At 34.6% G+C, this 26,791-nt stretch overlaps 1 protein-coding gene across 5 annotated transcripts in view; it reads right to left on the reverse strand.

Moving 5' to 3' along the window:
• Positions 1–26,791, reverse strand: part of LOC119067592 (protein groucho) — a 141,776-nt gene that overhangs the window by 6,981 nt on the left and 108,004 nt on the right. For 3 of the 5 annotated variants that reach the window (XM_037170693.1, XM_037170709.1, XM_037170698.1), the window contains exons 4-6: positions 15,009–15,053; positions 6,347–6,484; positions 5,953–5,982 (exon numbers count right to left, since the gene is read on the reverse strand). In XM_037170693.1, coding sequence (XP_037026588.1) covers positions 5,953–5,982; positions 6,347–6,484; positions 15,009–15,053 — 213 coding nt within the window. The remainder of the gene's footprint in view (positions 1–5,952; positions 5,983–6,346; positions 6,485–15,008; positions 15,054–26,791) is intronic. The other 2 variants (XM_037170716.1, XM_037170704.1) reach the window with 1 other exon arrangement.

The following is a 26,791-nucleotide window of genomic DNA, read 5'->3' on the forward strand; positions in this document are numbered from 1 at the left end:
GTACTATTGCTTATGTATCGTCCGTTGACAAGTAAATCGCCACCGGTTTCTGGTGGTTTTTGATTTTTATTTTTTATCTATCTAGGTGAAATAATAGCAGTGAAAAAGTGCTATTATTTCACCTAGGTATATAATAGTAGATTATTCACCTTTGTCCAAATGTTTATTTAGACACTTGGGGTTATAACATTCGCCTTCGGCTCATGCAATAACTCCCCAAGTGTCTAAATAAACAAAGGACAGAGGTGAATAATCTACTGTTATCTACCTAGGTGAAATAATAGCAGATACGATGCCACACGTTGTTGGCAATTTCAAGATATTTCAATTAATAGGTTACGCTGATCGCTTGGTGAAAAGGGGTTCACCTAGCACAAATTAAAGACCTTGTACATATATTTGACATTGCAATGTGGGCAACATAGAGAAACTTAATTTCAAAACCCACCGAAACCTCGTGCTTCCATCAACATAAAAAACACAAATCGAACGAGCCACTCTTAATCTATTGCTTAATTTGGTATCATTCCAAAGATATTAGGAATAGCTATGAACAAACCTAAGGCTTGATTTCCCTTTCCAAAAAAACCACCTCCGTTTTGCCTCCGTTTAGCTAAGTTACGCCTGTTTTATATTGTTTAAAGAGTAAACGGAGAGAAAACGGAGTGCTTTTTTCGTAAGTGGAAGTCAAGACTAACACAGCTCTTATCAGGTGAAATGACAATTTTTGTTTATTAGCCCACACATTTAATGCTATCACTTCCACTGGATTCACACCATAATTCTCGGAATTTAGATAACTGACTTTAAACGGCCATAAAAATACAGAGTGAAATTGTAGTATAGCAAGATGGAACTAGTTTGAAATCTACTTCGAGACCAATTCGATTAATAATAAAAGTGATAACAGTATCTGGTTCACCAATGGGGATGTTTCTCCTGTTACCTATGTTGCCTATTTTCGATTTTTTTTTTGCTTTGTGCAAGTGTCAGAACCGCAGCGTGGGCATCAGATAATTTTTGTGGGAAAATAACAGTTCCATCTTTTCCCAATACAACAAAAAAGTAACGAAAATCGGTTGATTTGTCTCTTAGATTCTTTTAACACCGTTTTTTCGTTTTTTCCAAACACTGTACAGCTTCGTTTTCAAAAACCGTCTACATTTCAATTTGTTGAACAAAAGATCTGAAATCAAAACATCACTACTCCCCCCTACCAACAATATAAATTTACATTAAACACCGCTTCAAACACTCTATTTCAATTCATTAAAAAAAAACACAAACAGCAAAACTCCGAATATTATTCATCCATAATCATCATCATATTCACCATCAAAACAATTACAATGATCTTGATTTAATTCACCCCTTTTCAACGCATATTATAATGATAAACGCAAAAATAAATTTCCATTTCCACTTCCCCCACCCACGCAAATTTTTCAGCAGCTCTCTAACAGAAAAGCTCAGTTTATTTAGCATATAAACATCTACGCAGACAACCCATTCCAATGGTATTATCCACAGAGGAAGACAAAAAAGAAGAAAGAAGAATGACTGTGAAGAAGTAAAAGCATACACCACCATGATACAAAAAGTCCCATCATCTCCTTCCACTATATTATGTTCGGGGTCGGTATTATTGTACCGACGAATACACTCTTATACAACACACGCCGAAAAAACGAATGTATATGCAAAAAAGGAAATAATTCTTTGATTTCGAGACATTGTTTTCCTGGTTCGTTAAAGCAGCGACATCATTTTTAAAGGCATACTACTTGTTCATCGTATTATAAATATATTGTGTTAAGTTTGATATTCACTTCTTTTTGTTCAGACCCAAACCACTGCCTGTTAAATCATTCAAGCGATCAAATATTATATATCTATATAACATGTTTCTTGAACGCTAGCGTTGATATGTTTTAGATGAATGCTGTACACAATTTCTTCATATTAAAAGTCCTTCATTCTTTTCGCCGCTTTCTCTGTATACATGTTGTTGGTATACTATTATATTGTACTGTGTAGTGTGCATTGTACCCAAAAACGATATAACCAACAAAATGTTTGGAAAATATGTTTTCGGTGGCGAAAATGGGGAGTTGAACGATTCGGAGACATATTAATGTGTAAGTCGTTTTTCTCTCTGCTCTTTAATACCGAACCGTTGTTGAATGAATCTGTATATATATATACAGACGTTTTCCGTTGGTGTTGTATGCGAACAAGGATGTATTATGTGCTAGATAGATACCTTAAACTTAAGCATAAGAAAATGATGGCATTCAAAGTATGGAAACGAGAAAAAGAATGGGAATTTTCGTCGGTATAATTGAGGTACAAAAGAAAAGAAGAAAATGATTGAATTAAATGGGAAAAGTTGTTTGAGATAAGATTTTCCCGTTGAGGTGGTGTTTCGAATCAATGACGGTGGGAAAATTGTGGAAAATGTATTTTCAATGTTCCCACTTCGGTTTTAGCAACTTAAGAAAATGCACAGGTATGAAGCGTCATAGAATCCGTCGGTGCTGACAATAAAGTAATTATGTTTTAACTTTATAATACGAATGGTTCTCACGGCCATCGTATATTATCTTCTTCTAAAAGCTACAAAAATAGCAAAATGATCTGAACCAATGTAGCATGGAAGACCATCGAACAATCTGCATAATAATGTCTGAAAATAAAAAAAATTGAGACAGAACTTGACATAATGGTACTATTACAGGACTATATAGGACTATAAAAATTGTCTATATAATCCAGATAGATAGACCACGCATAACCAGAACCACTTCCAACTCCTTTGTTCAATATAGCTGTTAGCTCAATGATGAACTCGCTAAAGTCACTCGTTGAAATGTGCTACACAATAAAGGATTACGAAGAGCAGGGGTGAAGAGAGTTTCACACGTATGAAGAGAGTAACGGATAAATGAGAACCCACACGTCAGAGGTTCGCTTTGAGGGGTTACAAAATAAAACATAACATAAATGAAATGGCTAAATGGTTTGGTGTCGAGGTCTACTTTATAGATATAACACACCGTCCCACTTTATTGTGTAGTTTATACATTAAGGATATAACATTGTCTGTGTAAGCACGTTCATGTACATATTGATATAGAATCAGGGAAAAAGGGAAAAGCTAAAGGAAAACAATTGGAAAGTGGTGATTATCTGATTTTTGATAAATTGGTATTATGTTCGCCAGTGAAATGGATATATAGCCACTGGTTTTAACAATAAAAATGTTAGATTGCTAGCAGAAAGTGTTTGTGGTTTCAGATAATCTGAAAAATTCGCTATCGTTCGCTGCGATTTTCTAATGGGAAAATGAGTGGTAGGGGGAAATGTAGTAGCAGAGACAATCAATTTATTTAGTTCGTTAGTGTTGATGATGAATTATCAGAACTTTAAAGGTGGCATTCTCGTTTCTTTAATAAAACCGGATTTGTTTTGAGATTGTGAATGGATGAAGAGTTTAGCCGCATATCGTGTACGTAAAACATAATTTCGACACCAATTTCTCACAAGTTTTTTTTTGGTGTTGGATGTCGTACTCCTTCGGCCTAGGATCACAATCACCAACTCGTCAAAATAAACATTTGGACACAGGTGCATAGTACTTATTATCTGCCGAGAACAGATATTCCGAAATAAATGAAAATTCTCTAGAGCGGTAAATGCGAAATTATCGTTCTAGACAGCTAAAACTATCTATCGACATCGACATTAACACGAATATTTCATGTGCTCACATTTTTATATTGAAAATCAAAATATTATTTTCTGAATTTAGCGGATAACGAGCTTTTCCGTAAATGTTTTTTAGCCCTTTTACCGTCCCTCAAAGCTATAAACAAATCAAATACTGGTAATCATCTGAATTTCTATCAAAAGAACACAAATGTGTTAATTAAATATCAAATAAGCCGATAAAATCATGAAATAAATTTCTATTTTGTAACAAGTTCGTTTTACTATTAGCTCCACTCACAATTGTTAAACATAAAAGGATAAAGAACATAAACCGACCAATGATGCACGATGATAACGTTGGCAATGTATTCAAAATTATGATGATACAAAAAAAAATATTTTATAATTATGATGTGTTTAATTGATCGTATTATTTGCATTAAAAATATTTAATTTTTTTTTGTCCGTAAATGTACGATGAAATTAAATTGTTTTGAATATTTTAAATATTCTACGCTGATCAATATTCATGCTAAAAAAATAATTAAATGTTAATTCAGTGAGGTATTGATGAATTGTTTTCATATTGGCGAAAATGCATCAATTGGAAAATTATTTAAATTTATCGTTAAGTGGATGGACGGACAATGGATAAAAAAATATGAATGAGAAAACATTGGTGAGTACATTGTCATATTGTCATATAGATTAACATGTGCCGAAATGGAAATTGGTCGCAAAAATGATGTAAAAATGTAAAAATTGTTAGTCCGAGGGGACGCCAATATCTATATACATCGATATGAAGAGGTTGACAAGAAATGAGTCTACACAAATTTAGAACGACACTTTATGTCCGACTGCAATTCCACAATTTCATCGAATGACTAGCTCAAAATGGATTTTTGTGTAAATACATTACCATGTGTCTAAATGGCTTCCGTAATAGATGTGAAAGCCGAGGTTGACAACGCATCGTATGTGTATAACTCAACAAGCTTAGCGACACGTTAGGAGTTTCATTCTAGTTTTTACAAACGTCACTTTCCCGCGCTGATGCGTATATATTATATATAGATATATTATATATAGATATATTATGAAAATCTATTTACGCACAATATTTATGACATCGAGTGGAAAATAGTTTATTAGGCTCTAGATGTGTGATTATGACACGAGGCTGTAGGGTCACACAACGTATTATGCAACAGAGGCATCTAAAGTTTGCAATTTTCCAACATTATGATGCCGAGTTGCATAAAAACAATTATCGAATCGGACCTAAAGTAATAACTGCAAATTGTTTGAGTAATGACAATCAATTAATTAACGATAGCGACTACCTGTGTAATTAGTATGAAAACTATTCGAAAAGCGTGAAGACTCGTATTGTGCAAAAAACAGAAGAAAATGCGTAAAAGAAAAAGAGTTGGCAGTGCAGAGTGCATACATATAATAAAGCGACAAATAATACTGCTGACAGCCTCCACGTCATGTCCCTTGACAAATGAAATTTGAAGCCAGCTTGAAACTTTTATAGTGGAGTAGAGATTCTTCTGATCCACTAGTATATGAGATTAAGATAAATGAACGTTGCTGTAGGAGAAGTCCAATAGCTTTCGAGCTATTTTAGGACGAAATTTCGGGAGCAAATTAATTTAACATTCAATGGAAGCTGAACGATCACGGACTACGCGTACGGTTACTGTCCTTGGACATTAATTCGGAAATGTTGTAAGCTCTAAGAGCGCAGATTATGCCAAGGGGTGCTAAGGCCGGCGATGAAGTGCAGATACATGACAAATTTGTGCAATGCTGCCAACAATATTAATATCTTGACCCCTGCTTATATTTTGCTTATGAAAATGTAAAGACTTAGCGCTTTAGTTCGATTTCTTATTTTAAGCTTGATGTATGCTGCAGGAAATTTTCAATCAGTTTGAATCAGCATAGTCGAGACAGTGATGTCCACTGTGAGCTCAATGACATATAGTGATACACAGACATTTCTTTAACTAGAACGATTCTAGCTTATGATTCAGAGGGACGTTATTACCGAAATAAAAATAGAAATAGAACAAACGCTTGACGCCAGAATTTAAATGTTATTTTGTCTGGATGTAATGAAAAATTTAATATTATTTTTCGCTCTATTAATGTACAACATGAAGGACAAGACATGAACACCAACAACAAACAACAAATACTCTATGATTTGTGCAGACATTTAAAACTTACAATAAGTTGCTGTATCGCTGGATGCTGCTGCTGCAAGTTCACAGAAAATAAAATAGTTTTTTTTCTATTAGATTCTAAATGATAGATCTAATTCGATTACAGAGATAATAATAGACCCGAAAATTATGATTTCATTGTACGAAAGCTTTGTAAAATTAAAATAACAAAAAATTACCGCTAAATAAAACAAATTCATTCAAAACGTACGAGTCGGTGTCTAAATGAAATTATAAATCAATTGATCAAATTAAACTAATTAAATTTTGACTACTCAAAAACTAAATAATTAAAAAAACAAACAAAGAGAAATCTAATCGACCCCGATAACCCTTTTGTAATTTACATTTTAATCTTTGTTCGATACGTTCAATTCTAACGACTCAAAAACACTTACACCAATAATCGCATTCAGTTCTGGCACTGTAACTTGTTTGGCTCGTTCCACAGCTTGCAGAACTTGCTGTTGATGTTCGCCTTGTAGGCAAGGTAGTAGCTGACTAATTAAAGCATTTAAACGTTTCGCTATTTCTGTCTGAAAAAAACATAGAAAAGTGATCAACATTAATATCTTTGTATTTCATTCGAAAAATGATTTTTTTGAGGTACAGTGGACGTCAGTAAAGTTTAGATGGGAAAAAATATGGAAAATGCATTTTCTCGGTTGAAACGAAACTCTAGAAATGCATTTTCATATTTTCTTCTCTGGTTGAACAAATAACTATTTGTGTAGTTTTTTTTCGACATTTCTCTAATTCTATCTCAAATTTTAGGAATATTTCTAGAATATTTGAGTTCGAGAAATTTCAAAACATATTTTCTCAAAAATCTGCAAAGTCAAAAATACCAGGGCTGCGAATAGATTCACCGATGTTTGCAGTTGTCAACAATTTATACCCGTAATATATGGATACTGGATATGTCTGTTCAGTTCACTCCAAGAATTCCTTTAAAAAGATTCCATAGAACGTACGTGTCTTCTATATTCTGACGACCGATAAGTATCCAAGTCATCTTCATTGATGTACCTCTTCCTCTTCAGCTTTCAATAAAACTACTTCCAGATTCATGAATAAAAATCCAATTTTTTTCCTCGTTCCACTTCAAAGAGTTCGTAAAGTTAAGCGACTGTAATATTGTTTGTAACATGACGTTGTCGCTATTTTTCAATTCTCGTTTACTTTTATCCATCATGTTTCTCATCTAAGATTTCCGCATTTTTTTTACTTCCTTAATCCTTTCAAAGACCAACTTAAATAAAGAGGAAAATATAACACGTCACATTTACTAGCACTCCAACACAGACATTTGCCCTTTTTCCCTATACCACATACTGCTTTAGACTTTCTGAATGTAACCATCAAACCCCCTCCCACATTTTCTTTCCAATACTCCATCAAAATCTCTTGAGACTTCTACGTGTACGTCTCACGGAATAAAAATAAAAGAAAAAGCAGAAAAACCGAAAATGACGAAAAATAAATAAAAACCGAAGTCAACGGAAGAAAAGCTTCAAAGCCGCATTTTATACATAATGTAACATATATACTCACAAGACAGTACACACATACATCTCATCATAGGATAAACATGATGATGGCAACATCAAATTGGTGGGTGATGTGTCGTATAGTAGTTTTACAGAAAGTAAAGAAAAGAAGAAGAAGAAAAAAATGGGGTTGCTCGAGTGGAAAGAGATGATCTTATTCTCATATCCCCAGTGAATTATAAAATAGCGAAGATGTTTCTGATGTAGCCGATTCAAATATAGATTCAAGATTATACGCTATGTGCACGGATGGTAGGATGGTTGGTACGTGTATATATATAATAGACTTTAGTATAACGTAATATGAATCCCAAAATATGCGTCAACATCATTAACGGCAATACGTGTACCGCATGAATGAGAATTGGGCATAGACCTAAGAATTAGAAAAGTTGGAGATGGAAGAAAAGTACGGGAAGAGTAGATTGATTTAAGTGGGTTATTTTCGAGGTTATTGTTGTTGTTGCTTGTTATTGACTTATTTTCTTTTTATTTTCCCTCTTTTTTCGAACTACTTGACTGTTACGGAGTAGGAAATTAGGGAGAAATGACATTGATGAAAATTAATGAAATTTGCTGTTTGAATTAAGCTGAGGTTAAATTGTTTATTTGCTGTTGTTACGTTGATCACGTTTTCTGCTATCCGTACAAATAGATTTATCCTCTTTTCATTGTTATATCGTGATGTAAGTGTACGTGTTCCTAGTACAGCTCGACAATCCTTAGACTTGCATTATGTAGTTTTAAGTTGCATTATATTTTGTGTAATTAAATCACAATTTCATGGTAGGGTGGGCGAACCAGTCTAGTCTCCGGACATGCACCAGTTGCCGGAAATCTATATTTTTCTTTCATTGCTAAACTTTTCATAAAAACGTTTATTAATGAAAGAACAGTCCGACTACTGATGCATGTCCGGAGAATAGTTCGCCCACCTAAAAACCAATTTTAAAACGCAGGACCTCTTGACATGTTACACGGAGAATTATCAACCAACCGGAAGTTGCACTGAGTGATAAAACAACATTAAAATGATGAACTAACCTTAAAAGAATGTCAAGGTCAAGGTATTTTCTTATCTGTTTGGTCGACTGATTTTAGTTAAGTTAAGTACCTAAAACCAGTCGTTTCAAAAAACGGGGAATTCTTTAAATTGACAGAAAAAGCCTGTGAAAACTAGGATAGCGACATGAAAGGTTGTCCAAGGATCGTCGATAATAAACTAAAATCCTCATTGTTCATTGTTACCAATTTTGCTTTGACTGAGTATGGTTCCGAAACTTTTTAGAAAAACTAGTGTTCAGATTATCACTCACTGACTATCTTTGACTAAAGTTTTCATGAATATTTCGTTAATTTTTTCTAAATCAAGAAAACTTCATCGCTTTTTACAGTCAGAGGCAGTGAAATTCCAGTATGGATTTGCTTCAGCTGCTTTCCAGCTGATCCACACAAACAATCACAGTTTTGATTGTTGGTGTGAATCAGCTGACGCGAATTAATGCTGACCGTACATTTTCTAAGATTCAAAAAAACCAGAAAATCAAAAACGTTTCGAGAGATTGTCTTAATTTTCTCTAATTTCGGAAATTATTTCTCAATTTATTTGATTTTCTCAAGAAAGAAACTCAAATATTGTAGACAGTAGTTCTACTACCATAGTGCACCGAATAGTAAAACTTGAGTGGTAAATGACCCCAGACAATCATGTACGTCAAAATAACTGTGTCCCAAACAAAATCAAAGAAGCAGCCAATTTTAGAATTTTATTTACTCCTCGGTAAAATTAAAGATTTGATAGTATCTAACACTAAGCGATACCTTAAAACAAAAGAAGGAACTGATTTTATCGTTGTGTGGCAGCAAGTTTCCTGTTTATAAATGGTTAATACAAAAACCCTGACGTGTTGCTATAATGTTTGTAATGTGATAGAAAAACTCTCGTCCATTCGCACCACACTGACAGTATAAGAGGGATATAACGCCTTTCCTATTCTATTTTTCTTCTATCCATATTAAAAAAAACGTATGGATTCAGGCAAGATTTATGACCGACATGAAAGCGAATATATTTGGCTATAAATTCCGTAGAAAAACGATAATTTACTGATGTTGTACATAAATAACGTCAGAGTACATTGAAAAAGCATAGTTTGGAAAAAAAAAATTGAAAAAAAAATTGTCTACCGATATGTACGAATGTGGAATTAGTAAATACCTAGCTAATGGTGAGGTCAATTACTGAAGTGAATTCAATTGAATCGAGGTTCGTTTCGAAAAGAGTGTTCTACTAATTGAATGAAAGGGTCAGGCATCTACAATTGTTTTGTTAACGATGTTTCGCCCCCTAAAATAAGAGCAAATGAGTGAGTTCTTAAGACAACAATCATTTAAAATTTCAAATCACATGAGTTTGGTTTAGAGTTACATAGAAATACATGTTTGAGAACACGTTCGAAACTGTATTCAGCTAGGCAAGACACATAGACAGTAACAAAGATTTAAAAATATCAAAAAATCTTTCCGTTTATAATGTCCGTCGCTGTTGTGTGTCGCTCAGACGTAATATGAAACGCATTATGATTAAGTGTATGTAGATTGTTAACATAATTTCAAAGAGTCGTTTGATATTTGTAAAAGTTTACTTTGAACTTTAATAATGTTCGTACAATATCCTTGGATATCAGAATTTTGATCAGATTGAATGGATAAAGATAACAACACGCAGTTATTGACAAAGCATAGTACTTTATTGGTAGGCGAGACAAATTCGAGAATTACTTCGTATGTACATATTGTATATAACAAGTGAGCGTAGCGAACGCGTGTGTATACAATATGTACATAAGAAGTGATTCGAGAATTTTTCTCGCCTACCAATACAATGCTTTATCTTCCATGTGTGACTATTTCATACATTCAGCGTTTCTGTATATAAACTCGAAGACATACAAACACAAACACCACTGAAATATTTGGTGTATCTAGTACACAATACAAGCATCATGTGTGACAATCAAGCAAAATCATGGCAACATCGAGACGTAATCGTAAGTCTCGGTGGCCGAATCGGCTAGAGCGCGTCAATTTTATGCACATGATCGTGAGTTCTATTCTCACAACGAACATTTTTGTTTGTTTTTTTTTTTTCAATCTTCTATCAAAAAATTGTAAATAAACTGATCTCCGGTATCGTAGGTAGATTTTCAATCGAATGAATATCTGCTGTAAACCGAGACCTTAGCCTTTTTGTCATATTGATTTGCAATGACACATTTCTCGGCAGATATTTGTAGAATTGAAAAACTAATAACGTTACAGAAATCCTGATATAAAACACTAAACAACGTAATTTTGAATAACGAGAATCCGTTTAGTCAAAATTTGATTATTTTTCGTTCTAAACATACACACGCGACATTTTGTCGTGCACTTTTTAAATTGATCGGACTACCTGCGACAGACTTACTAACACATCTATGCGAGCATCTATGTTCATTGCTTTTATGTTCTACATACATGTGGGGTTTCATGACAACAAAACTAAGTGGAATCATCAATCTCAGTGGCCGAATTGGCTAGAGCGTGAACTTTTTATGCATGAGGTCGTGAGTTCTCTTCCCGCACCAAACATTTTTTTTTATTTATTCATTTTATTAAAATAAATTGCAAATAAACTATGCTCATCTCTTTATCGTAAGTTGATTTTCATTCGTACGAATTTCTGCTGAGCACTCAGACCCTACGCTTTTTTACACATTTTTACACCACATTTGCGATGGCATATTTCTCGGCACATAAGTTCAATCGGAACACTAAATAATTTACAGAAATCTTGAGGTAAAACAAAAAAAGAAGAAATTTTTGAATGAAGAGTATCCGTTTCATCAAAATTTGACTATTTTTTGCTCTAAACGAATTCCAACATGGCATTCACACATACACGCGACACATTTTGCAGTACATGTTGCTTATATACTTCATAAATTGAGTCGCACAATGCGGCATAAGACAATCATGAGGGTATGCATATCTGATATACCCGAAGACTCTGTGGTCAAATGGTTAGCGTAGTTTGTTCATAAGTCGGAGGTTCCGTGTTCGAATCTCCGTCGGGTCACTGGTTTTTTTCTTCAAAATAAAAAAAACGGAAATAAAATTTACCCTAGAAGAGTAATAATAGAATTATATCCCTAGAAAACCAGAATTAACGTATGTCTTAGAGTTTATATACAGAAACGAGTAATGTATGAAATAGTCACACATGGAAGATAAAATATTTTACTGCAGCAAGAAAACTCAATGCACTTAACGAACATCTTGTGCTTGACGTGGTAGTTTATTTTCGATTAAATTTTCAACTTTAACCAAATTCAACTACTAACTGAACATAAATTAAGTGGAAACTAAAGTGCGGTACAGACGTCATCGAAACGAAATTGTTAACTCATATGTCACCATGCAACAAACTTTTAACCGTAGCACATATACGGAAGTGAACATCAGAAGGTTTCTTTTCTCTCGCATAAACAGTAATTTAAATTTCACTTCTGTTGAATTTTTAAATTGTTTCTAACTACAATTTTTCCGCTGAAAATAAACGCAAAATGATGAAATAAGAACTTGAATAGATTTTTTTCTGTTTCCATTCATTGAAAAAAAGCAGTCTAAAGTGTATGTGTGGGTACTATATAACTTTAAAATCCACGCAGGATCTTCAATGAAAATGTAACCACTCCACGCCAACCGATTATATAATACACATAAAATAGACATCCGTTGCTGCACACCCTTTTCATTTTACATTTTATGTGAAGTGGTTAGAGGTGAGCGGTTTGAGTAATTTAAGGATTTCATTAAAACAGAGAAAATGGGTTTTTTTCTGTCCTTTTTATTTTGTGGTTGGAGGACCTCGTTTTTCTATTCAATTTTATTACACAGTTGCGTTAAATCGTCTTAAAATCGAGTTTCGTTTATTTTACTTTTTTGCTATTTAAAATTGTACATACTGGTACAGATAGTGACGAGGATAATGCATAATAATTTAATAAACGGGGTAATGCATTTTTTCCAGTATCGAATTGATAATATTATTTATCGATGCCAAACTCAAATTTTACCAATATTGTCAAAAGTACCCCCACCTCTGCACAAATTCAATATTATTTTTTTAATTAGGTATTAAGCCAAAGCTTCAAACCTTTAATATTTTTTTACTATAAAAAACAATGTCCCACATTTGGGGTGGGTCAGATCCCTCGACTGTTTGAGCTTCTCAATAGTTTTTTACTAGTAACTATAAATCAATCGAATGTAATTTTGATGACCACAAAACATAAATAGAAAAGGAACTACTAGGGGTCGTTAGCCAATCGGCCGAAAGTAAACGATAACACTAAATTCGCACTAGGAAAAGCGTTACCGCAAAACGGCCGCAAAATGTAAACAGTTTGCGGCCGTTTTGCTAACAATCCCAACTAAGAAATCTTCAAAACGTTCTGTAAACACCAGAACATTATAAATCGTTACTTAGTTTTAGCTTCATATATTAATTTTTTGGTACATACGGGTCTGGTTTTATGCTCACAATAGAGTGCTATTGTCTATTTGATGCGCCGGTTAAAAAACAGTTTATGTCTTTAATAAATCGAGTGCAAAGTACTTTATAAGCGTCTAGATGTGTAATAATGGCACGAGGCCGAAGTCGTGTCTCATAATACACATGGTGAGTAGTCCAGCCCCTTGTGTCAGAAAAAGTCGGCTCGCTCGCTTTAAGTTTTTCAATTTTTTTCTTTACCTTATGTGATTGAGCATGAAAAACTGTGGAACTAAATTTTCTTCTGGAAAATGGAAAAGCACTTTTCCAGTCGGAAAAGCGGTTTATATGAAAAAATTAAAAGTCAAATATCTACCGAACGTGACAACTTTATTCAAAAATTCTTTTTTTCCTTGAAAGCCTGATTCAATACCAACATTTCGTGGAACAATTTTTTTTTCTGTAAAACAAAATGACGTCGATATAGGAATCTTCCCAAAAAATGACCCGGAAAGTTCCTAAACTTTGAGTTCACCTCACACCGTCAATTCGAAACTGATTTCAATAAATGAGGGCTTTTTGAAAAGCTTAAGTCAGTGCCTTTCGAATGCTGCCCATAAGGAATGATCAGAAAGAATTTTTGAATAAAGTTGTCATTTTCGGTAGATATTTGACTTTTAATTTTTTCATATAAACCGCTTTTCCGACCGGAAAAGCGATTTTCCATTTTCCAGAAAAAAATTAGTTCCAGTTTTTCATGCTCAATCACATAAGGTAAAGAAAAAAATTTAAAAACTTAAAGCGAGTGGGTTGACACAAGGGGCTGGACTAGAGCCTAATAAAGTACTTTGCACCGAGATTCACAGAACGTTTTATGCAACAGAGGCATCTAAAGTTATTAATTTCGAACATTATGATGCTGAGTTGCATAAACATAAACTCGTATGTGAACTGCGGTTTTCGTTTCACTCACGTTAAAAATGCAAAATCACATAACTAGAAAAGCAGCAGCTAGATCTATCTTGGAACCTAACCTAAGAAATTCCATTTTCCACCAAACACTTTTGTTTTGAAAATCGATTGAGTATTGCAATTGCTCGTGTTAACAAAGTGTAGAAAAGACTTCTTTTGAGAACTACTCCCAGATGGTTGAACCGATACCATCCATTTTTGAACTTGATCCGAGGATTTCAATACTACATCCAATAAAAAAAGTTTTTGAAAATCGGTTGATCATTGCTCAAGTTTTTGTGGTAACAATTTAACATTTAACGTTCCATTCATTTTTAATAGTAGTGAACGTGTTATGTATGGTGTATTTTCTGTTGTAAGACCCATGACTTACTGTCAAGGGAACAACGAATTCTGTACCCACCCGCTTAAAAAAAAAGACTGCAAAAATATAACCAACAATCAGATTAAAATCTATTCATCGTGCATGTTATGTTCTTTACAGAAAAATGAAAATTTAAAAATTTGCAAAAAAAAATAATAAAAAATGAGTAAATGAAAATGGGCTGTGGGTAGTTGGATAGTACTGGGTTGAACGCGGTTGTAAAATCAAACTGTATATACAAAAATATGTTTCGCTCGGACAGGTTGATGGGTGGTTAATATAAAAAAAAACTCACAAAAAAGTGCTCGAGACCCCATTCCAAAGTTTAACATTCCACCCCGTTCTCATACTCACGGCATCCTCAGTTAATCCACACATTGTATATGTAAACACATTTTAGATTTTTTTTTTAATAAATATTTATGATGATATATCAGAGGGATGCGCGGATGTGTTGGATAGTCAAGTTGTTTGTTGGAACGGGTACACATGCAAAATGGATGTAGAATTTATATTGGTTTTAACTGGAATACACAATACTTGTGGGGATGATGGTTGGGCTTATGAGGATTGGTACACGACAATTTTTTGATCGGACGATTTACATTTATTTGAAAGTAGTTAAGGGTTTTATTTACCTGTTTGTGCATTTCTACGTTAAGGCCATATGACATTTCATAATACTGAAAAAAGTTAAAAAAAAGTTATTAATATTTGGTTCAATAAAATTGAAATTTATTTGGATTAAATTGGACCCTACCAATATGAAGAGTATATTCCAGTGGAAATATTATTCCGCCCTATTTCGATATATAGTATACGATTTCTGTATTGCACATCTAGGCACTTGAACAATTTTCATGTGCATATTCCCAAAAAAATGCAGCTACTGATTTGCCCACGCAAACAATCTTTTCGCAACAAGTGACGAAAAGTAGGACTTTCCGTTGTCTTTATTGCGAAAAACGTTGTATACAACTCGAGTGATAAATGTTTTTTTAGGCACACGATGTGTATTGTCACACTCGGCCTCAAGTGACAATCGACATTTATCACTCGATTGTATAAATAACTATTTCATGCTTCGGGCCGAGAATAAGGTCAATTTTTGATTTTTTTCACGAGTTTTCGGCCCTTTGCATGAAAACTCACTCCGTTCTGCCTACAACTCGCCAAATTGCCTAAAATTAATCGTGCAAATCAGGTACAGAAATGACTATTCTGTCGTATTTAAGCAGCGACTGCGGTTCAGGGCCTATTATTTGTTATATTATTTAACGAAATTTTGCGAAATTTACAGTTGGAGACAGTGAAATTTCAGCATGAATTTGCTTCAGCTATTTTTCAGCTGATCCACACAAACAATCAAAACTGTTCATACGTCTTTATATGGTTTTACCACTACCACGTGTGTGTGTGTGTAACAGCTTCAACCGTATAAACAAGTACAAACAGTGTTACTTGTATGTGTATATCAGCTGAAAAACAGCTGAAGTAAATTCATGCTGAAATTTCTCTGCCTCTAACTGTAACAAAATTCTAATTTCATAAATTTCACAAATAATAGGCCTCCTCGTTTCTCTGGCTTCTCTAATTTCGTATGCTATTTTCTATGTGTGTGCAAAACATTAGCATTCAGGTTCAAAAATCTTTTCGCATAAAGGTAGAAGCAATTTTTCTACATTTTTGGGCGCTTGGACAACAATAGCTAGAATACTTTTTAATGTTTATATGCTTCAATCTGGAGACACTACTTCATTCCACAGAATTGAAGATTAATGAGATGAAAATAGACATGTTCTATCCAGCGAACACTGAATTTTATGTTTGACATTAATTTTTCGACATCGGCGAACTTTGACGACCAACAAAATATATTTTTTTCGAACCATTTCATCGAGATCACCTGTCACTCAGGTTAAATGAATCCTAAATAGTTGAATCAAAATGTTATTGCCAGACAATGTTTCAACAACAAAAAAAGTTTTTCATATAGCACGGTGGGTTTGAACGAATTTTAAATAAACGTGTAAGTTTCAAACCCGGTTTTTTTCATAGGTCAGTTAGGGAGGGAAGTGCTATTCAAGTAAACAAGTTTTAGCAAAATCCCCAAAGCTGTTTCTGAGAACCAAAAAGAATGAAAAATTTTTGCATCGAGGTCGTTCTACTTGCAAATCTAGAGCTATCTAAATAAAATAATCTATTTTCCCCAACTCACTTATGAAAAAAACCGGGTTGGAAACTTACACGTTTATTTAAAATTCGTTCAGCCCCACCGTGATAGAGCGCAGAACAATAGGTTTCTTCCAATGCCGTTCAAAATGTCAATCGTCATACACAGAGAAGCCAACACAACCTCACTTTGAAGTTTAAACGAACAAATTTGTTTAAGTTGCGGTTATGTTTGCTTCTGTGGATGACGGTCGGTTGTTTTCGGCCTGTCAAAATTCGTTTTTACCGTAAAATGGAAGAAGTCTACAGCAGAAACTCGTAAATCTAGTGGAATTGTTTTTGTCGTGTTTCTTAATCATTGGACGACGTCCTTTTCTTCCAGATCTGTCCCATTCTCAAAAGTTAAAAAATTTAAAATTCACTCTCCCCTATTGCTCACTTCTTCGTATTTCAGACATCAATGAAAGTAACATTTTGTGCCGTTATATGGTCAGTTGATAACCTTTCTTGGTCTTTCGTTCAAAAGGATTCATTTTTCTTAACATTAAAAATGATTTCTAAGAGGCGAAGGAAAGTACTGACGTTTTTGAAAGCACTTATTCCATAAAGACTGATAATGGTAAAAATACTGTGTACATATCACTTTGCAGATGTCCAATGCAATATTGAAAAATTGATTCAGTCTTACAGTTGTTTACATCCGACCATAAAAGCACGAAAATATTTTCTTCATCTTCTTTTCGAATTTGTGAAAAAATGTTTTTGAAGTTTACATCTTACGTTGAAAATAACTTTGTAAGCGACCATAAAAATCGCTTGAATGCTTTACTTATACGACATGTACAATACAAAAAATATATCTACATTTCCCTCCAATTTCTATTTTCTATGGACATATTCAGTTCATATCACATTCAATCTATCTGAAATGTCACAGGAAAGAGCCCTCAAATACACATTTTCTCATATAATAAACTCATAAAGGAAACCGAGCTGCATGCATCATAGAACGAATAATATCTTTTCCTACATTGTTCAATAGTTTATGGAACATTATTGTTACGAGAAAATATATCGCTATAGCGAGCACACCCAGAACACAACATAAACTCAAATACAATCCCATTTTATCAGGACCCTATCCTATGCCCCGATTCTCCTATTACTCAACTGTGTATATCATCTTCTGTACATGAAATAAGGTTTGTTTCGCAGTTGATACTGAAAATGTTCGGTTTCGTTGCTATACACATGCAACGTTTTTCACATCAATTCTGCTTACATTTTCTAGTGCCATAAACATTCCTGGGCTCCTTTTGCCCTCCTCCCCCTGCCGTATTGTGTTATTCATTCATCGCAACATTTATATTTGGAGGGATACTCAACACAATATAATATCATTAGTTGATGATGAGTGAGAGAAGAAGATTGTTATGTTATCGTCGTTAGCAACGAAACGACAGTTTTGGTTTACACACTAGAGTGAATGTGAAATTATTGTTAATGTGTTCTTGCCGAGTTACATTGTTTGGATTTTGTTGAGCCAGTATCTTTTAGATGTGGGCGAAATGTTTGTGGTCTAGATGTCTCATCCGAGGTGGGTTTATATGTGTATATTAATGGAATTTACTGTAGAAAAAAAAAATTGATGCAGAAGATACACAATGTGAAAGTGGAGGTAAAGGAATGTGACATAACAGGGTTTTCGAAACAATAACATGGTTTTGAAATTAAATGCGTCATACATGACGATGGTAATATTTTTAATTAAGTTTTTGCATTTTCCATTTTACATAAATGTTGTCATGGGTGAAGACCACAGTGTTCATTCGTTGCCTTTGCGTTGATAGCAAAGGAAATATTATTTAATTAAAAAGTTGATTATGAAAAATGTCAATGCAATATGAAAATTACTGGCAGTGCTTATTTGAATAATGCTATACATTCTTTGACTTCACTATTGTTTTTACGAAAGCTCTTGCATGTCATTCATATGAATCTCTTTGAGTTACATTTATTAAATACCATCCGAATGGTCTCCTTTCACAGTCACATTAGAAGTAACATACATATGAGTTATTCGGATTACAACGGGCGGAGGTTAAAAAAATTCAAGCGTGTGCAAAGCCTGCAACCTGTGTATTCGTCCCTTGTGAATGAAACACCGTCTACGACGAAAAAAATCTGAAAAATTCCCGGTTATTCGTCCATTGAGTAACCGTTGCTAGAGCTGCTGTAGCAGTTGACATTTACAAAAGAAAATATTACAAATGACACAACTTAGATGTCATTATCTACGAAACTCTAATTCGTACGAAAACGAGTACTGGATATTTCGACTTGACTATGTAAGAAATGATTGATTAAGGATCAGTGTTCATTCGGAATTTTTTCGGGAATTCTTAGGATTTTTTTTTAGAATTTTCGAGAAGTTAATAATTGAAATTCCGACTAAAAATAATAGATATTTTTTAAACCAGTTGATCTAGCAGAGATTCATGCGCCACAATTCTAATCAATTAGGCCGAGAATTCACGAGTAATTTTGCGATGCCGAAATCGACAATTATGTTCCTTTTCCAATGTTTAGCCTATGCACAAAATCTTAGTTACAATGGAAAATACAGCATAATTGTCGATCTCAGGGACAGAAAATTTTTCGTGCATTTTCGGCCTTAGCGAACAACCACTACCGACAAAATATTCAGATGAAATGATAAGCTGTTTGAAGCTATTGAGCCGATCTGTATGCTAACGGTGAGGAATAAACCCACAGAAAACTGCAGATGGTATTCCCAGCCGACTTTCCTTGAAAATTTCAAAAGTCGACTAGACAAATTCTATCTTCCCAATTTTTGGGAACATTGTATCGAAAACCTCACATTTAGCCTAGACATCGGTTCAAGTGCTTTCAGAGAGATAATTTTGTGGAGTTTATTGATTGGCTCATATTGCAAACCCTTATTACAATCAACACATTCTGTAGCATGTACATACCGACAACGTAACATAAACTAATATTGAAACCGAAATCCATTTGTAATAAGCCTCCTATATGGATCAATAGAAATCAGAAATTAAACATTAAACGCTAAACCTCAATCACTAATTCCACTATGAATGATACGCTCTGCCACAATCAATGGGAAAATGCCTAGTATGTAACCAAATATTTTAACCTCACAACTATTCTGTACACAATTTCCAAATGCCTAGAATTACCATCCATCAACAAGCACCTAAAATGTTATCATGAAATGTCAAAATATCCTATAAAGTACAAAGTAATTTCACCACCCCAAAAACAACACGTAACCGTACGAACTCTTATATTATATGAAACCATTTTGCCAAAATGCTAAAGCCACCCAGGTTTATTGTTTGTAATTCCCATATAATTATGTGTCGCGTATTTGCCATACTATAACTGTACGATATCCACCTTTTCGGTGAAAACATTTATATACCAACTTCATTCTCGCTCATTTTCTCCGACTCCGGCAACAGCGTTTTACAACGCAAACACATACGAATTAAGAGTATTAGTCCTATGTGAATTTATTTGGGTCTACAAATAAAATGAACATAACCTACCCGAATTAATATATTATTTGTTATATTTATACACATTAAAGTATGAATATATTCCGTTCTGTATAATCATTTAACACCCCAACCGCCACATATCAAAATGCCTTTTGTCCCCTCATTCCACATTTATTTAACACAATAAATATTACCAACGAATACTCTTCACAAGTCATTTTATAATGTTATATGTGTGATATGTGTGCTGTTGTAGCGTTCTCATTCACATACATCTACTAGAAGCGTTTTCGGAACAAAATTATGTTATAAGCGATGAACATACACAAAATATTCCGTTGAGAATCCTGTACGCTCATTCCACTGTTTTCCACAAAATGTTCCACATTGAAAATAATGTACAGATTGTACCTATATGGGATATATTACGATGTGTATCAAACCAGGTCCCACCTGTTGGGTGGGTCAGATCCCAAGACTGTCTGAACTTCTCAATAGTTTTTGTATTGGTAATGATTTATTGATTGATTTCAATGAAATGTATTTTTGATGGCCACAAAAACACAATTAGAAGAAGAACTACTAGAACGGTCTTAATCTCTCACTTTTAATTGTGTTTTAGTTTCACTGAAAATCTCACACACTCGTTAACAAGACAAAATCAAACAGCAGAAAACTATTGAAATAGATCCAAAAATTCGTTTAGCAACAGCAGCTAGATCGTAAAACTATCTTGGAACCTCACCTCAGTAATTCCATTCTTCATCAGACAATTTTTTTAAGTCTGTTAAGAACTACTCCAGTTATTGTGTTAAGAAGAAGCAGTAAAGTGTTTTTTGGGAACAGCTTCCAGCTGGTTCAACCGATACCTCCCGTTTTCGAACATGACCTGGGGATTTCACTACTCTCAGATGGTTGAACCGATACCACCCGACCGTTATCGAACTCGACCTGAGGATTTCAATACTCCATCGAACAGAAAAGTTTATGAAAACCTGTTGAGATTTACTTAATTATCGTGTTATTTAACAAATCGTATTTTCTGTTGTAAGACCCACGACTTACAGTCAAGAGAACTAGGGAACACAATGTGTGTGCCGACTAATTCGTTGATATACATGGCATTTAATATGCAGCTCATACCACCTTTAACTGGAGAATTGTTGTCGTCGTTGTTCGAGTATTACATTCAAGGCTTTTTCTAAATGGGTTAGACATTTGAGTTAGTCAAAGTTATGTATATATGTTCGAGCGGGTTAGCTTATGTTGTGTCAGGTTTCAGGTATATTGAGCTTCCTATGTTTTAATTTGATGGGTGGGTAAGATTATGATTTTCATTATATGTAACTTTAATGAGGATTAATTTTTCATGGGATTTATGTTGTGTTCGTTTCGAATATTAAGGAAACTTTGTACTAAATTCATTAACTTGGTGATAAGAGAGTATGTATATTGTTGCCACCTTTTATATTGGTATTTATCATCACTTTTTACAGTGTTACGTGAAGTGTATGTCCACTTAGTATTAACGAGAATGGAATGTCAGATTTAAACCTTTTTCCAATGAATTGTAAGTCTTAAGGTGGCGCTCACAGTCGTCCGGTTTGCCTCCGTTTACGTGACGTTTCTATTGTTTATATGACTTTTTAATTCCAACTGTTAACGGCTGCGTAACTGAGACAAAACGGCTGGAAAATGGACGACTGTGAATTCAGCTTTAACAGTGTTGGGTGTTACAAACGAGCAACGTATAAAGTCATCGATAATAGCTGACTAACATGCTATGATTTCAAGAGCGGTTCACTGAGTGAACTTCACTCTATAAACCATTCATACCAAACGGGCTTAGAACTAAACAAGGCATCAGAACAGTCGGAGCGTTTGCTGCGACTTAGCCCCGTACGATCCGTAATCCTATTTCGTCCGTAACCATAATACGACCGTAGCCGTAATACGCCCGGAACCCTAATACGTCTACAACCCTCTAATGCGTCTGTTACCAAAATGCAAGTCAAGTTGGGCATGGTCAAATTTACTGAAAGTGTTCATTTTTAAAATTGCGCATAGCGCAATTACGAAAGCCCGTACGAAGTACCTCTCAAATAAAACCAACAATTTACGACATTATTTTAGAAACCCAAAATTTTTTGCCAACTTTCCATTGGGTATTCAATTACCTCTCAAATAAAACAGAAACTAGCAAAATCGGTTGAGATTTACTCGATTTATGTGCAAAAAGCACTTAGGGCCGAGTAGCGGCCTTAGTCCAAGGGCCGAGCCAAGGGCGCAAATTTGAAACTTTTTTTGCCGTCATTCTATTCGGCATTCAATTATCTCTCAAATGAAACAAAAACTAGCAAAATCGGATGAGATTTACTCGATTTATGTGCAAAAAACACTTAGGGCCGAGTAGCGGCCTTAGTCCAAGGGCCCAAATTAAAAACTTTTTTCGCCACGTTCTTTTCGGTATTCAATTACCTTCCATAAAAAACTAAATCTAGCAAAATCGGATGAGATTTACTCGATTTATGTGCAAAAAACACTTAGGGCCGAGTAGCGGCCTTAGTCCAAGGGCCCAAATTTTAAACTTTTTTCGCCACGTTCTTTTCGGTATTTAATTACCTTCCATAAAAAACTAAATCTAGCAAAATCGGATGAGATTTACTCGATTTATGTGCAAAAAACACTTAGGGCCGAGTAGCGGCCTTAGTCCAAGGGCCCAAACTTGAAACTTTTTTTGCCATCATTCTATTCGGCATTCAACTATCTCTCAAGTGAAACAAAATCTAGCAAAATCGGATGAGATTTACTCGATTTATGTACAAAAAACACTTAGGGCCGAGTAGCGGCCTTAGTCCAAGGGCCCAAATTTGAAACATTTTTTGCCATCATTCTATTCGGTATTCAATTATCTCTCAAATAAAACAAAATCTAGCAAAATCGGATGAGATTTACTCGATTTATGTGCAAAAAACACTTAGGGCCGAGTAGCGGCCTTAGTCCAAGGGCCCAAATTTGAAACTTTTTTCGCCACGTTCTTTTCGGTATTCAATTACCTTCCATAAAAAACTAAATCTGGCAAAATCGGATGAGATTTACTCGATTTATGTGGAAAAAACACTTAGGGCCGAGTAACGACCTTTGAGCCCTCCCAACAAGCTCGCGTTGCATCCTACACAAAAACAATGTTCAGCAACTTTGTTCTACTCGTCAATACCTTTCATTTGATATATCACAAGCAGCTATTACGTGCGTATTTCGGTAGATATCGTCGAAAGACTGAAAAACACCTATAGGGCCCTAGCTCTGGAAGGGCCGACCCTACCATGCCCATTTTCGAACTTGACCTTACTTTTGTCGATACCAATCGGGGAAAAAAAGAATTTTGAAAAAAGGTTGTGATTTGCTCAAGCTAGAGGGGTCACGGACGGACGGACATTTTTTTTATTGCGGATTCGTCATCTATGAACATAACCAAAAGCTTTGCCCTTACTGTCTGCTTCCAATTCGACGTGTTACAAACGGCATATTAATCTTATAAGCCCCCAGTACTTCGTACGGGGCTAAAAATTTCAATGTTGAATTGTTCAAGCATTGTTCCTTTTCTTCGTTTATACAAACATCCACTCTCAAAATCCGCACAAACAACGAGAATTCTATTTACCAAACAAATCAAATACAAATGAAATCTCGTTGCACCTCCCAATGTAACTAAATAAAATCAAATGTTTGGCAAAAGTCGAAGCTATTAGGCAAAGAGCCCATGTACAAGTACATATTACTTTCGGTCATAACGCGATACGTTCGAACATATGTCATATTTTTGCAGCTTTGGGCAGCACCTACAGCAGAAAAGGTACTGAGGGATTCTTTTGAAAAACAGCCTGCCCAAATCGGACACATTTTCTAGTGGATTTTTTGATATGTGCCTAGATAGGTATTGGTCCCGAGAAGCCAAAACCACTTTCAAAAAAATTCGTCCAAGCTTGTGTGGCTAGTGAGAGGTGACCAAAAACCTAAAACATGCACTTTTCTTATGGAAATTTCTCGTAGGCCACGAAACGTAGGTCGTGTGGGGTGTCATTACAAAGGTAATTGCATGTACTTTCGGGGCAGATTGGGTCTTGTTGGGTTTAAAATCCATACACACTGAGTTATGAGCAGTTGAAAGTATGGGTAAAAAATAGATAATTTCGGCGAACTTCTAACGGTTCCCATGCATCCGAAAAGCAACAGAAAAACAAAAAAAACTATTTTTCCCAACTGATACTGGTCTTGGCTTTCCAATTATACCAAACATGCATGGGTAGTGTTTCGATGAATGTGGTTTTGGAATGAAAATTTGATGCTCAGTATCGCTACTCAAAGAATTTCATGCATGTGCAATTTTTTATGAAAAAAAATTTTTTGCAGCAATGTTAGCTGCTAGTTTACTTTTTCGAAGTTAGTGTATCTAAAACAATGCGAAGCAACGTATTTCTGCTTAAAATTATCCCTGGAATATAAATTTGCTTACATCACTCGTTGGCATTGAAAACCTTAAGGTTACGTAAATTAAGTTTCAGGGCATTTTCAAGCACTGGCCTTTTGTTATTGTACCTCTTTTGGGTTATTTTGGGTATTTTGTCCAGAATACATAGCAGGGAAACTGGTATTCCCTTCATTTTGACACTGACACATCTACTCAAAATTATTGAAATAATTCCCTGGCCTAACCTTGTTAGGGTCCATCTACAACTCAAAAGCAAAAATTGTCATAACAAACAGTTTCGCGTCTTAGGTAGTGCCACAATACGGCATGGGTATTCCCCATAAGGGAATAATATACATGTTGGCTTTCGGTCTATTTCTATATGTTCAGAGTCATTATGTGCTATAAAGTAGTGAAACAATCAACAAAGTTTAGACGCTATTTTCGTCATACACTTTAGATGTTATGTTGGAATGAAATATTATTGTTGCATACAGACATTTTGTATACTAGCCACAACAGTTGTACAAGCATATCGAGTAACTCGGAATGGATTATATGTGGTGTGGCTGGTACCAATCATACGTTCATATTATATCTAACCATATGAAATGTCTGTATGGGGGTTTGAGGAAAGCTTAACACAATTCTAGATTTTATGGAAAATTTTGAAGAGAAATTTGTTTTCACCACACACAAGCTTGGTATGTTTTAATATTAGTTGGGTTGTCTATAAGCTTAACATTATGTGACCTATGCAAATTTATTTATATGTTTAGGGGTTGGAGAGAGAAAGAGTGAATTTCGTTTCCCGCCATAGTCAGAGTTTATATTGCAAAGTTCTTTGCTGAAATGTGGTTTTACACAATATGTGACTGAAACCACTTAGTTCACTCCAGCTCGAAGCAAATATAAATGCAACTTTTGCTTTTGGCAAATAATTCTGATATAAAATTATGTAATTGAATAGTAAAATTTGCTCCATTCGCATAACAAATTTCGTGTACGAGGAAAACAGTTTTGTTTGTCGAAATGAAAGTGTAAAATTTACAGTGAAATATAAGTTGCATTTGACAGCATCATAAAGTAGTCGGTGTAACTGTAAATTGGTCAACCGCAATTTGATTTCGAATGAAGAACCACTAGACAGAGACAGGTATTGTCGACAATTGTTCAGTGACCGAAGGATTTATGTTTGGTTGCCTCATTCTTATGGGGGAAAGGAAAGTTTGCTTGTTAAAAACGATTGAGGGTTAGATGCAGGGCCTATTTTAAGTAATTTTTATTACTAAAAATTACCAAAATTACTAAAATTTACAAAAAATTACCAAAATTTACCAAGCAATTTTTTGGTAATTTTTGGTCAACTTCAGTAATTTTGGTAATTTTTAGTAATAAAAATTACTTAAAATAGGTCATGGTTAGATGAGACACTGAATTTTTGTTCGGATGCGTCGACATATCATTTTCACTGACAATAATCCCGATATTAACCATCAACTGATGATAAGTCTAAAAATTCGTAGACCGACATTCATCAAACATTATCAATATTCCAATCATTCTAGTTACCATAGAAAAACAAAAAACCGTTCCACATTCAATATTTCAATTAACATAAATAAATCCGTTAAAGACCCAAGCCACAATCAAATACCTAAAATTTGTGTCCCCAAAGCAATTAAACTCACCCTGAAAAATTGCTGACCCACAGCGGAGCACACAAAAAAAATTATTAAATATTAAGTCATCTCGAAATAATTATCTCAATAAAATTTACCAGTGAAAATATTTCCCACCAACACAACCCCTTCTTCCATTTGCTCTGGTTCAAAAATCCCAAAACAAAACCGATTAATATTATGAACTGTTATTGTATCGCTTTATTATTATTCTATCCACATAACACCCGACATTGCTTAAGGGAGTTGAAAACCCGAATAGAACGTAAAATGAAAATGGTATGAGAATTTTCCAACCCACATCTATATACACACAGAGCCACCGAAAGATAGGCATCATATTATGTGTGCTTAGCTTATACATCATCATCCTCCACTCATATAAACCCTCACCAGAGTTGTGTAACAGTGAATGAGGCAATATAATATGAGGCGCATGTTCTAAACCGTCTCATACTCTCAGCTTCAATTCATTTACCATATAAACGAGAAGCGATGTTTTCCGACAGCGTTTTCTGTATTCCATAACCTTCATAACACACAGACACATC

Source organism: Bradysia coprophila, chromosome II (assembly GCF_014529535.1).
Source record: "Bradysia coprophila strain Holo2 chromosome II, BU_Bcop_v1, whole genome shotgun sequence".
In the NCBI taxonomy this organism is placed as follows: domain Eukaryota; kingdom Metazoa; phylum Arthropoda; class Insecta; order Diptera; family Sciaridae; genus Bradysia; species Bradysia coprophila.